The 12489-nt window shown below is 47.9% G+C and overlaps 1 protein-coding gene across 6 annotated transcripts in view; it reads left to right on the top strand.

The window, feature by feature from the left end:
• LOC119374461 (ataxin-1-like) overlaps positions 1-12278 on the top strand; it is a 166264-nt gene extending 153986 nt beyond the window's left edge. For all 6 annotated transcript variants that reach the window (XM_037644575.2, XM_037644565.2, XM_037644586.2 and 3 more), the window contains 2 exons: positions 6433-7232; positions 7428-12278. In XM_037644575.2, coding sequence (XP_037500503.1) covers positions 6433-7232; positions 7428-7724 — 1097 coding nt within the window. In that variant the 3' untranslated portion in view covers positions 7725-12278. The remainder of the gene's footprint in view (positions 1-6432; positions 7233-7427) is intronic.
• The last annotated feature ends 211 nt before the right edge of the window (positions 12279-12489 follow it).

Genomic DNA, 12489 nt, shown 5'->3' with positions numbered 1-12489 from the left:
AGGTATCCGCTCATAAGCCCAACGCGGTCGTCTATCCGCCGGAGTCATGGCGTCGTGATCAGCAGCATGCATGCGCTTTTCGCGCTTCACGGGCTGCTGTGGCGTAAGCCCTCGAATCGGGTTTTGGAGGCAGGTGAAATAAGCAGCCTTGCCTGGTTTCAGCAACCCGCGCTCTGGCCGCGACAGGGAATCCCGCGCCTACTTACGATGTCTTTCTCATATTCATGAAAAAAAAAAACTTTAAAATGAAGAGGTTTTAAGTTCATGGAAACGCACGGTCTTGTACTCTCTGTGTTGTGCGAATTACGAAACGTCGAACCATGCATTCGTGTGCGACAGGCGTAAATGTTTCTCGCTTCTGTTTTTTTTTTTTTTTCCAAATCATGCGTTCATGCCTAGCCCCTTATGCATGTATATTACGTGCATGAAGCTGCAAGCATTATATATCATTTTTCTTATAGACCTCGAAGTTTGTGCGAAGAGTTTCGACACACGGCGAAGGTGGGGTGGAAGGGTGCAGAGGATGAGCGCTGTAATTTTGCAGTACTTTTCAGGTAAAATGAAGCATATATAGTGGATTGTGGAGGAACATTTAAAAATTATTTCTCTGCCGCGTGGAAGGGCTTGCCTCTAGCGGCGAGGAAGCGTTGAGGTGTAGAGGCACTCGAGTGCCCTAGCTGCCCGTGATCACACTGCTCTAGTGTATGTATATGACGCATATAGGTTCGGCAAAGAGGCTAGGCGAGTAAGTTAATTTTGTATGATCGCACGTGTACAAAAGCCCCGTGGGTGGTGGGTGCATTTAGCAAGCGTCGTCCGGGTTTCGTTAACGCGACGTAATCAGGCAGATGATTGCGGTGAGTTAACATTCAGAATTACTGAAACACGCCAACAACAAATCGCGACTTCTTCGCACTAACGTTTCATAAAGTTGGCAGGAGATATAGCGCATTGCTGCAGCCCACCTTTCGTGAAAAAGCCTTTCGTGAACACCTTAGTAAAACATCAGTAGAGTTCAGAGCTACCTTCAATTCCTTGCAAGCGGAAAAATGTCGTAACAAGAAAAGGGGCGGGGCAAGGAGACACAATGTATTCGCTGCTATTCTCATGCATGCTTTGAAGTGGTATCCAAGCTGTTACACTTCGTAATATTAGGAGCTTGTATTAACGGCGAATGCCTGAGCGACTTACGGCTTACAGATGACGTTGAGCAACGCTGGCGATGATTTGCAACGAATGATTTAGGACCTTATCCGGCAAAGTGTAAGAGTAAAGCGGAACACCAATGTCCAGAAGACAGAAGGTAACGTTCAATGTTTAAGTTAATGCCCGACGAGGTAACGACGATTAGTGAGTGGCAATCAGTTTCGGGAACCTGTGCAGTCACTCAGAATGTACTCGGATTATGAGAAGGAAACTTTCAGAAAAATAAAAATGGATTGAAGCGCATAGGACAGCAATTACCGAGTCGTGACTTTCCGCTTATATGTCCCTTAAAAGAAAAGTGTGCAGTCATCCAATTCTGGCACCACTCGCGTGTGGGGCACAGGCTTATAAGTTAACGAAGCGTGCACCGATGAGCACTGCGCGGCGAGCGACAGGAAAATGATTGCCGTAACGTTAGGGGAACAGGAAGACGGTGGTGTGGATTAGAGGGCGAACGGAATAGCCTATATTCTATAGATGACAGTCAAAGAAAAAACAACAAAGAAAAAGAGCAGCTGAGAAGGAAAGGAAGTGCATTGAGGCACACACGCGCCGTTGTCAGTGCGACGCGTGGACATACACGTGTGCCGTTTTTTTTCGCGTATTATATGGCTCTCTGCAGCAACGTGCCCACGGGGTCGAGCACGAGCGCGAGATAGAGACAAGTCACGCAAAACCTTGCAAGGCAGAGCGGTGTGATCGAGCAGTATGGTGCGAGCGCAAACACGCATGGACACCCAGAGTGATGTCCTTGTCCGTGATGAATGAGCGCTTACCGAAGGGGCGATGGTACGCGCGAAGTTACACCCGCCGCCGGCGCGTTTTGTTCTTTGCGAGGTCTTCAATAAATGGCACGCGGTGTAGCGTTGCGCATCTTATTTCTCTTCCTTCGTAACCATTTCAGAACTTTATGTTTGAACAACCCGCTCCTTCTAGAAGACCACGTTCCATTGAATATGCGTCGTGCATGACTTTCACGAGGGTATTCGCGGAACACCAATTCCCAGTGACTCTCTTCCGCGTTTGAAATTTGTGGCGTGAACGGCGAAAAAAAAGATGCGAACGCAAGTAATGTAATTGTTTCTATAATTAATGTTCACTTATTAACGAAGCGTTGGCAATAAAAATTACATATGTGCGCAAGGCTGCCGCTAACAGAATGTTGTTTGTCGTGTCTGTATATCGTTGCACTTGCGATTAATTAGCTTGTCCCGAGTTAGCCGACACACACACACACACACACACACACACACACACACACACACACACACACACACATATATATATATATATATATATATATATATATGAAATCACACAAGTCTTTCACAGCTAAGCGGCTTACTAATGTAATATGATCGATGTTTACGTTTGGAACTATCGCTATACTTTCGTATGTTGCACGTATGATGACCAGAGAGGCAGGATCACTCAATTAAGTGCACTTTTTTTTAATATTTCCTGACATCCGTCATAGCATTGCATTGTCATTGTCTCCTTGGGTATTGCCAGCTGTTCAATGTGACAGTGCGACAGGTGATGAAATTTTAAAGTAAAACTGTATATTTTAAATAGTAACTGCTAAGTAGCAAATACTGTATATAGTCGCTAGAAAATCCCTGAAAGTGCAGCAGTGGACTTGCAGCACTGACGTTGTATGTAGGGGAAAAAAATAAGTAAACCACATCCTCTGCGTTTGCTAACGTATCGTTACTTAACTCCGCATTAAAAGAAAATTGCTCCAAATATGATGTCAGGGATAACACGTTGATAATCAGTGGTGCCTCATTCAACAAGAGTCAGGGGAAATGGCTCGATAGGTTTCCTTTCACCCGCACTGATATACGCTGCCAAATGGTTGATAAGGAAATAACGAGAGTTTGGGCGTGTTGGAATTCCATTTCAGCATTCAGCGTAGGACACAACCAAAGCACGGCGTGAAATGCGACCAAGACATACGCTAATATTGGTTTTGACCAGAAATGTGCGCACCTTCGCGTCAGGGGCTTTTTCGTCCCTGTTGTCATTTTTAGCGGTATTGTCGTATAAATGTTTAATGACCTTCTTGTCCGTATAGAGTGACATAGACAAAATGTTCTCCTTAGCAACCGGTGAGTTTTTTTTTTTTTTTCGCAACACGACAGCAAAAAAAAAAACTGACACATTAACGTCTTTAAAGTTAGTAAACCTGCCTCAAAAATGACCTTCTAGAATGCACTTTACTGTTCAAAATCTGCATGTAAGGCAGCCAAAAATGGCAGTACGACACCTGCCCTCTGTCGTACGTGATGAGCTGCCTTCTTGTTGGCCGTCTTCGCACAGTGCTTCAATGCCATTGCGGGATTCGTTTTCTTTCTTTCTTTCTTTCTTTCTTTCTTTCTTCATTCTTTCTTTCTTTCTTTCTTTCTTTCTTTCTTTCTTTCTTTCTTTCTTTCTTTCTTTCTTTCTTTCTTTCTTTCTTTTCCCTCTATGTATAGAAACCCAGTTTAGATGGGTCTTAAAACTGCGGGTTCTTAACTGTCACTGAACATGTTTGATTTGTGTATATTTGCAAGCGTAGCCGCAAATAAATTTATCAATGCCTACTTTCATTAAAATTTATGGTGAAAAGGTTCGATGCTACGCCCTGCTTCTAAGTTGGTTCTCTATTCGGCAGGCACACGGACCGTAGGCATAAGTTTTTCGTAGGTTATTTACGCCACGTTAGATTATGTTATAGTGTATTGTCTCAGCGCACCCGGCGTCGCCACGCACGCACGCACCCCCCCCCCCCCCACACACACACACACTGTCTTCTCTTTTCGCAACATTTCGCAACCAGTGTGCACGTGTGAAATACTTGTGCGACGGTGGACACTCGTTACGAAAGCTATCGGCTCACGGTTCGCTTCAGCGAGCTTTTCGGCGTTGTGACTTGTATCGAATTCGTGTGTTGCGTCTTGCGCAAGCGATTTGCATAGTTAACGTTTCTTTTTGTGTGGAAGCGAGTCGCACTTGAAGCGACATATCGATCGCGCGCAAGTGTTGTCTCCTTCTTCGGCGTATACTCAAAGGGAAGAGCTTGTTTTTATGCTTTACGTAACAGTTTGCCCGCCTGCATGCCGTGCATCTTTGCAGTCGTCGGTTACGTGAAATAAAACACGAAAATAAAATCGGGTAACTTTATCGTGTTTTGTTTGCGAAATGTAATAGGATATAAAACAACGTGCTTCGTGACGATCATGTCGTGACGCTTTTTTTTTTTCTTGCTTGCTTCAGAGACAATGTCGTTTTCAGTTAAGAATAATGCTAAGTGAAAAAAACAAGAGCGCGATCAGCACTTTGTGTTATTATTATTATAGTATTATTTCGTGCAATACAAAAGGGTTAACCCTACCTTGGTGACCGCCGTCGCAGTGTCATACTTCGAATTATTGTCAGAATGGGTTTGATTTCGAGGTCATGGGACAAACACATCTTGCGGTTCCTCGTGATAACAACTGGATGCGATCGTAAATAGATTGCTCTGTCGGCAGCTGAAACGTGGACGCGCGTCTATGGTTCCCGTGTCCTGCGCCGACGACATTCGGGCTCGATGTCTCTGGTCGGCGGCTCAGCCTTGCGGCTGGCCTTAATCACCTCGCGTGGAGAGTGCTTTTGTCGCTTTTCCGTCGATAATGGAAGACTGGCGAAACGGTCTTCCCTGCTCTTCCGGTTATGTGCGCGACCGAAAGACGGCCGCCTTCGTGAGCAGAGGACCGCGTGTAAGTGGTTCGTTGAGTGATGGAGCAACCGAGGGCTCGTTTCCTTCCGCCAGTTAACGGCGGGCCGTTGAGGAGCCGCGAAGAAAGAGGTAACGCTGTCGCAACAAGTACGGGGAAGCATTTCCGAACGGCCTTCCTGTATAAGAATCGGGAACACCTCTGTTCCTCGGTGTCCGCCACCCGTAACAGTGTCGCCGTGTCACGCGCTTGTTACATACTGGTTTACACCAATTGTCGATGCGCTGTAAGGAAGCAGCTATCCCTCTAAGCGTGTCGGATCAAATCGCACGCGAGAGAAAGAAAAAAAAAAAGAAACTTGCGGTTACATTACGATATACGTTGCCGCTTTAAAACAGCCTTATAAAGTTGTCGCAAAGATATATACATATATGGGAAACTCTTTGCGGCTTAGCGACGAAGTCGCTGTTGTTGACTGTCTTTGGCTCAAAGCAGGCTTCTCCCCATGAGACCTCGTGCTGTGCAGAAGCCAGCTTTGATGAACCTTTGCAACGGGCGAAGTGAGAGTTGCAAAACATGCGCTGTGCTGCTAAGAAGGCGGTAGCCGATCACTTGGGCTCGGGTTTATTATTATTATTTTTTAAGTTCGGCACCTAGCGCTATCTGCAGTTTGCGCAATAAGGCGATACGTCATCGTCGCATCTCGTCCCCGTTTACATGTATGAATGCGATGCGCTAAGAATTTGACGCGATGTGCTGTAGTGTCGCATAATTGGCTCGGGTCAACTCCAGTTAATCTGTTTAAATACGCGTAAAACATGTACCAGCACCGATTTCAATAAAAATAGGGCATTTGACAGCGAAAGTTATTCTTATGTATGTTGCAGCTTTTAATAAGTATTCTATATATATATATATATATATATATATATATATATATATATATATATATATATATATATATATATATATATATATATAATATGAAATCTACTCTGTTGCCTGCAGTTATGCGATTTCAACGCATTTCTTGAAGCACTACAAACCTCATCAAATTAGTTATAGTGGTTGACGAAAAACGATTTCTCTGTTATGTTTTTAGGTAGAGCTCACGCTTCCTTCTACTAAAGTAAACGTGGCTCTTGTCTGTCTCTTCTACGAAGGGACGCCCAAGTGAGCATGAACGGTCGCGAGTACTATTGCTCAGCAAGGTGAGCAAGCATGCTATACGAGTACTTCTGGAGCTCACTTTCACTTCCAATTTCAAAACTGGAAGACTGAGAAGAACTGAATGGTGGAGGGTAGAACTCCGCTTCGTGAGGCCAATGCTTCGAGAAGTACTTGTTGGATAGGTCCATATGGTCGAGACGTTGGTACCGTTGCTGTCCAGCCTAATTCGCCATCAAGTTTTCTTTTCGCTTCAGTTTAGTCTCGGGACACTGTCAGTGTCGTGTGTATTGCCGGTGGCTGGACCGGACAGATATTGACATATTTATTTATTTACTACTTGTATTGTGCGGCGCAGGGCCGTGCGCGGCGGCCAGAGCCTCGATGCTGTCGCTGCGGCAGCCCGACTACCTGTCCCCGCTGTGCGGCGGCGGCGGCTCGGAGCGCAAGGTGCGCAGTGCCTCGGAGGGGGGCCACGACTGGGCGTCCATGAGCGGCGCGCCGCCCGTTGAGGCGCCGCCAGCCGACGCCTGGTTCCGGCCGCCCGACTACCCGTCCTTTTACCCACGCATCCCCTTCCCGCTGGCCGCGTATGGGGCACCGCCGCCGGCCTCCTTGCTGGCCAGCCGGCGACCCTACCCGCAGCCAGAGCCACCGCCGCTGCCGCCGCCGCCGCCGGCGTTCCAGACCCGGCGCCGGTCGCCGCCAAGCCCGCCGTACCGACTGCCCAGTGGCAAGGAGGGCAGCCTCAAGCACCGAATCCTCCAGCCGCCGGCCAGCATCAGCATCGTTGAGCCCCCGGCCTCGCTGCTCGCAGGCGCGCCACTGTCGGCGCCGCCCGTGCGCAGCCGGGCTCCCGAGGGCCCCCAGCTGGCCGTTGCTGCAAGCAGCAGTAGCACCAGTACCAGCAGCAGCAGTGGCCAAGTGCCCGGTGCTCTACACTACCCCGCCTATTTCGTCAAAGGCTCCATAATCCAGCTCGGTAGTGGTCTGCTCAAGAAAGTTGAAGACTTGCGCACCGAGGATTTCGTGAGCAGTGCCAACCTGAGCCGAGACCTGCGCATCGATTCGAGCCGAGTGTTGCGTGTTGCCGAGGCACCGTCTAAGGGCGATGGCGTTGCCCTGCTGAGCTTCTCAGTCGGCCAGAACCAGGTCCAGGTGAGTCTCACACATCTTTTAGTCTGAAGCCTCACCAAACTGCACTGGATGCTTGGAATTGTTACACAATCTGACTGTAGCAGAGATGGGTGTTTGATGTTGCCAGAATAGCATCCAAAAGCAGTGTGCGTGGTGGTAACCGTATAATTTGCCTCCCTATCTGTGCAATAGCCATGATGTTATGTTGTCGTGCAGGTGACAGTGGAGGCACCGGTAGAACACCCTTTCTTTGTCTTCAACCGGGGCTGGTCTTCCTGCAATCCCGAGCGCTCTCTTCAGCGCTACCAGCTCCAGTGCCACAGGCTGAGTGTTGGCGATGTCTGCATCTCACTGACGCACCGTGCTCGCCGAACAGGGCTGCCTCCTCGACCGCCCCCTGCAGCGCCTGGGGCAGACCCGATGAACCCACTGAGCATCCGTGAGCCAGCGCCCCGTAAGCGTCGCTGGTCTGCCCCAGACCAAGTGGCTCCTGTGTCGGAGAGGACCACGTGATGCAGTGCTGTGATGACTGGTATTTTTCCTCGTGGCCTCCCTGCCGCATTCCTCTCCAGGACCAGTGGGCTCTTCCAGCTGGGAGGAGCAGGCTGCACATACAACCACCATGTGACTTAGCTGTCTACTTACAGATTTGGGTATGCGATGGCCAGTTGAGGGCTCCCCGGTTAATCAGAACTGTGATGTCGGGCTCTCTAAGTTTGACCGTGTTTATGTATACCCAAATAGGCCTCTAGACTGCCTGTCACCGTGTGCTTGTCTCCGAGGCACAAATTGTGCTCTTGGAGACCCAAAGAACTATCGGTTCCATAGCAGAGCCATATGTACACAAGATCTCTCAATCTGGGTAGAAAGACCTCCCAAAGAATATTTTTCGAGTGAAAAGGCTCCATTTTTAGAGCTAGCCGTACCAGGAAACGTTGCCGAAGGCCAGTTAAAAGGGATTTTTTGGGAAGTTGTCCAAATCTAAGTCACCCAGAGAGCCGAGTGCTCCTATCAATATTTGCAAAATGAGATTGATCTCACTGCCTGGAGCAAGGCAACTCCGAATTCTGATACTGAGGCTCTCTTGGAAGTTAGCAGCAGACTCCTTGCTCTCTGCAGAGACCATGCTGGCCATGGGTGTTGTGTTTTGGCGATCTCCAGCAATGTTTGCTACTTGTTTTTTGTTTGTTGTTTAATACCTCTGTAATTGTTTGTGCTCCCTCACCAAACATGTTTGTTACTGCATTCGTTATATTGCCATTGTCTGTTTGGGTGCCTCTCCTTGCTCAGCCAGACACGCCATTCTGTAATGGGCAAAAGTCGTCAGCTCAAGCCCTGGCTGTCTTTGTGGCTGCTTATGTGAAGCCCACATTAGTGATGCCAAAAGGTAACGGACTAAAGGCAAGTCCATGTGTTCATATTAAATGCTTACACAGGGTCCTTGTTGACTGAAGCCAATTGAAATGCTAGTGAAACCTGCCCCTGCAGAAATCTTAATGAATGTAGGCCACAGCTAGTGTAGGCACATTGGAGTGCCAGTGCCTTCTTGCTGCCGGAGAAGCCTAGTTCTTTCTGTTGCTTCCAAAAATCGCCATCATACAGTCAGTGCATTTGCATACCTGCCAACTCTCCCGATTTGCCCGGGAGACTCCCGAATTTCGATCACTTCTCCCCTTCGTACGGGCACGGCCGTAAATATCCCGAAAAAGCAGCCCTAACTCTGCCGCGAAAAGAAAATAATAACAAAGGACAGCATTTATGAAAGAACCCCAAGAGCTTTCCAGAGCGGCTGCGGGACCCTCCCCTCCTCCCACCAGTATAGAGGGGGACGGTGGGGGCTCTGGCTCTGCATTTTATCAAAGTAGCAGTGCCGCGGCGTTTGCGTGTGACTTTTGTTATTTACAATTCTTCAATTCTTATGTACAATTCTTTCTCTTTTTTTTTCTTTTTTTTACTTATCATACTGCAGCGCGCTCCTACAGTACGGCCGCTGTTTCAGGCTCCGCGGGACGTGTTTTCGTGAAAACGCAGTGCCGTACGCACAAAAGTTTTTTTCAAGTGAAGCTTGTTACGAGTTACAGATTTCGGCGTTGTATGCGAAGAACCCGGCGCCGACAAGCGTATAGATGTGCAGCCCTCGAAGGGCTGCACTTCTGTACGTTCACATGCATATTTGTATGCGCCGTTTTCCAATAATTGATGCTTTCTCGATCGTGGGCTTGTTCGGCGATCAGCCGTTTCTGATACGGGCAATCTCATCTTTGATCGAGTTTGCTTCTCATTTCACGTTGCCACGTTTCATTGTTGCCTGGATATGAACGCATGGCCGTCGATGTTGCCTGTAGCAACTGAAGTGTAGTACTAGTAAGCACGTGCATGAAGGTCCAATTCTCGGCATGGATGCAGGAAAACGATTCGAGGTAGCATTGCGCGATGCGATAAAAAGAAAAGCAGTGGGTCAGGCACGCGCACGCTAAGCTTCGCTTGTCCCCCATTTCCCGATAAGGGATAAACTGATTTGTTTTTTGTTTTTGTTTTTTCGCAATGGGTCCAACGCATGCGGAACGCTTATTAAACCACTTTCGCCGCAGTACACTGGTATTATGCGGAAAAGCTACTAGGATTGGCTAGGGGCACGAAGCAAGAATTCTTAGAAGAGGAGAAACAGTGCTCGTTCTGGCGTTCTAGTGAAGTCACGACGCCGATGCGCCCTCCAGGCCCGTAGCCAGAGGGGGGGGGGTGCCCTGCCGGGATCTTTGAGTTTCTCTTTATTTGCTCAATATAGTCAATAATGATGATATAAATTCACTATACCAGACCCACCATAGTCGCAGCTTCGCTGGCTTCCATCTTCACACTAGTGGGAGAGCTTTCAATTTTTTTAAACGTGAAATCGTCGAGTATCATTTTTGCAACGGATGGCGGTACTTGCCTTCCATGATATTAGTTGGTATTTATATCTTAATGCTTTCCCTCTGTGCCTTTGATGGTTCAAGGCATCTGTAATGGTCAGCGCTGGGAACCGACTATACTATCGCTGCAGGTATTTAAAGATCCGTTGGGCGCTGGTGAAAAACAAAGTGCGTCGAGTGCACCATGCCACTCCAAGAAGTGCTTCTCGCAAACATATACACGAGATGTGAGCTCTCGATCTTTCCTTGGTCTCGCTCGACACCACACTTCCAAGCGTATACATGCTGGCTCGGAACTTCAACGGGAATCACAGTCCTCTTGCAAAATGCGTAGCCTCTGCTGCATTACGGCACGACACATTTTTGCCCCGCCCTAAAGGGTCACGGATAGAAAACGCTTCGCGTTTGTTGCAACGTGAAAAGCGCGCGCAAATCTGAGAGGCCAGCGCCGCCGGCGCAAAGTGTAAGCACGCCCCCAAGAGAGACAGAAAGCCTGCAGATCGCGAAAGACACCTCGACAGCTTCACACACAAATTACACACCTAATGGGACCATTTGAAACAACGCATTTCCCGTATCATGTGGATTATTTCTGACGGGGATTTGGTGTCAGGTTCCGAGAATAGCGATACTGCTCTCCAGAATGACACAATTCTACGATTCTGAAATATAGAGGTTTTGTTCAGCAGCTAAGTTTCAACACATGGTGACCGCTTGGTGTGTCTCACGAAAAAATGCTTCAGACCAGTCCCGTCTCTTTAGCTTACCCGAACAAAGCGTTATTAAGCACTATAGGCGAGTAAATAATGCGAGTAACACTTAACAAAGCCACAAACATTTTATCTCTTATGAAGCCGCGGGCCGCGTGTTTGAGAACCCCGCTATATGCGAACGAGTGACCTGTGGCGTCGGCAGACGTAGTCTCTTCTGACATTACTTCTAGTAGTAAACTCGTAGCTCGTTTCAAGCGCCGCACGGCATGTAATTAAGGCAGTGTTAACAACTGCAGCTAAAAGGTAGGTCAGTTCTATTTATTGACGCTGCAGAAGGAAAGCTGAGAAAAATTTACGATATATGAGACGATATCGGGTTTTTTGTGCGTCGCGCACATAGAAAACGTAAGCGATGGCAACCCGATCGACACATCATCTTCGTGCTGCGGCGAAAACAGTATTTCCTTCTCGCCCTACCATTACTGTCACGGCGTAGCAAATTATTCTCCTCAAATACTTTTCTCCGTGGTTGGGGGCTACTAGCTGTCACGGGACACAACATATTTTGTCCCTTAATTGCTTACTCATTAATTTATTAATGAATATATGGGGTTTTACGTCCCAAAACCACGATATGATTGAGGGACGCCGTAGTGGAGGGCTCGGGAAATTTCGGCCATCTAGTGTTCTTTAACGTGCCCTGACATCGCACAGTATACGGGCCTCTAGCATTTCGCCTCCACCGAAATGCGACCGCCACGGCCGGTATCGAACCTGCGACATTCGGTTCAGCAGCCGAGCACCGTAACCACTGATCCACCTTGGCGGACCTTAATTACACACTCATGCACGCGCCTTATATTTGCGAATGCAAGTATGATCGCTGACGTACAAAGACTTAGCTGACACTCATTCGGAGCTTGCGTTGATGTTGCTGTGGCCCTGAGAAACAATAAACGGAAACTTGCGCCAGTTTTCCTTTGTCGTGTGCCCCCCCCCCCCCCCCAACTCCCCCTATCTACGAATTTCCCGAATTTCGAGGTTCGCAGGGGTTGGCAGGTATGCATTTGGAGAAACCTGTACAAGGTGTGTTGTGTACTTCCTACGAGGGCAGGGGCTGTCCCTTTGGACAGGTGGGCTTCAGGGGCCGGTTTTACTGCGCTATCCAATGGGCAAGTGCGAATTTCCTACACATGTGTTGCCCACACTGTTTGTAATGGCTGTTCTGTCCAATAAGGGCGCCACCAAAGTTTTGAGACTCCTTCACTTGATCTCTTAACACCACCGGTCAACACGAAGTGGTAGAAGTGCGAGACTAAAACTTTTTTTTTCTTTTCTCATTGTTGTCTTTGAGACAAGTGTTCTATACCAGTGCACATGCTATAACTGTCAGTGTTGCTGGCCTACGTACCAAGATTAAACCAGTGTTTGTTTCTTTCTGACTCATGGCTCTTTTCAATGACGTCTTGGAATACATCAAGCTGCTTTAAAGGAGTAGAGGCACAATAATTGTTGCCTTAGTTTTTTTATTGCTTAAAATAACATAAATTGCAGAGCATATTGTAGAATTCGCGAAGGAATTATTGTATTATTATAGTAGCTTCACCTTCCGGTTTTTGTTTCCGTTTCTGGAGCCAGATGCCAAATGTGGCA

This window comes from Rhipicephalus sanguineus, chromosome 1 (genome assembly GCF_013339695.2).
Source record: "Rhipicephalus sanguineus isolate Rsan-2018 chromosome 1, BIME_Rsan_1.4, whole genome shotgun sequence".
Taxonomy (NCBI): Eukaryota; Metazoa; Arthropoda; class Arachnida; order Ixodida; family Ixodidae; genus Rhipicephalus; species Rhipicephalus sanguineus.
Note: the sequence above shows the minus strand (reverse complement) of the source record. Positions and strands in the feature narration are given on the sequence as shown.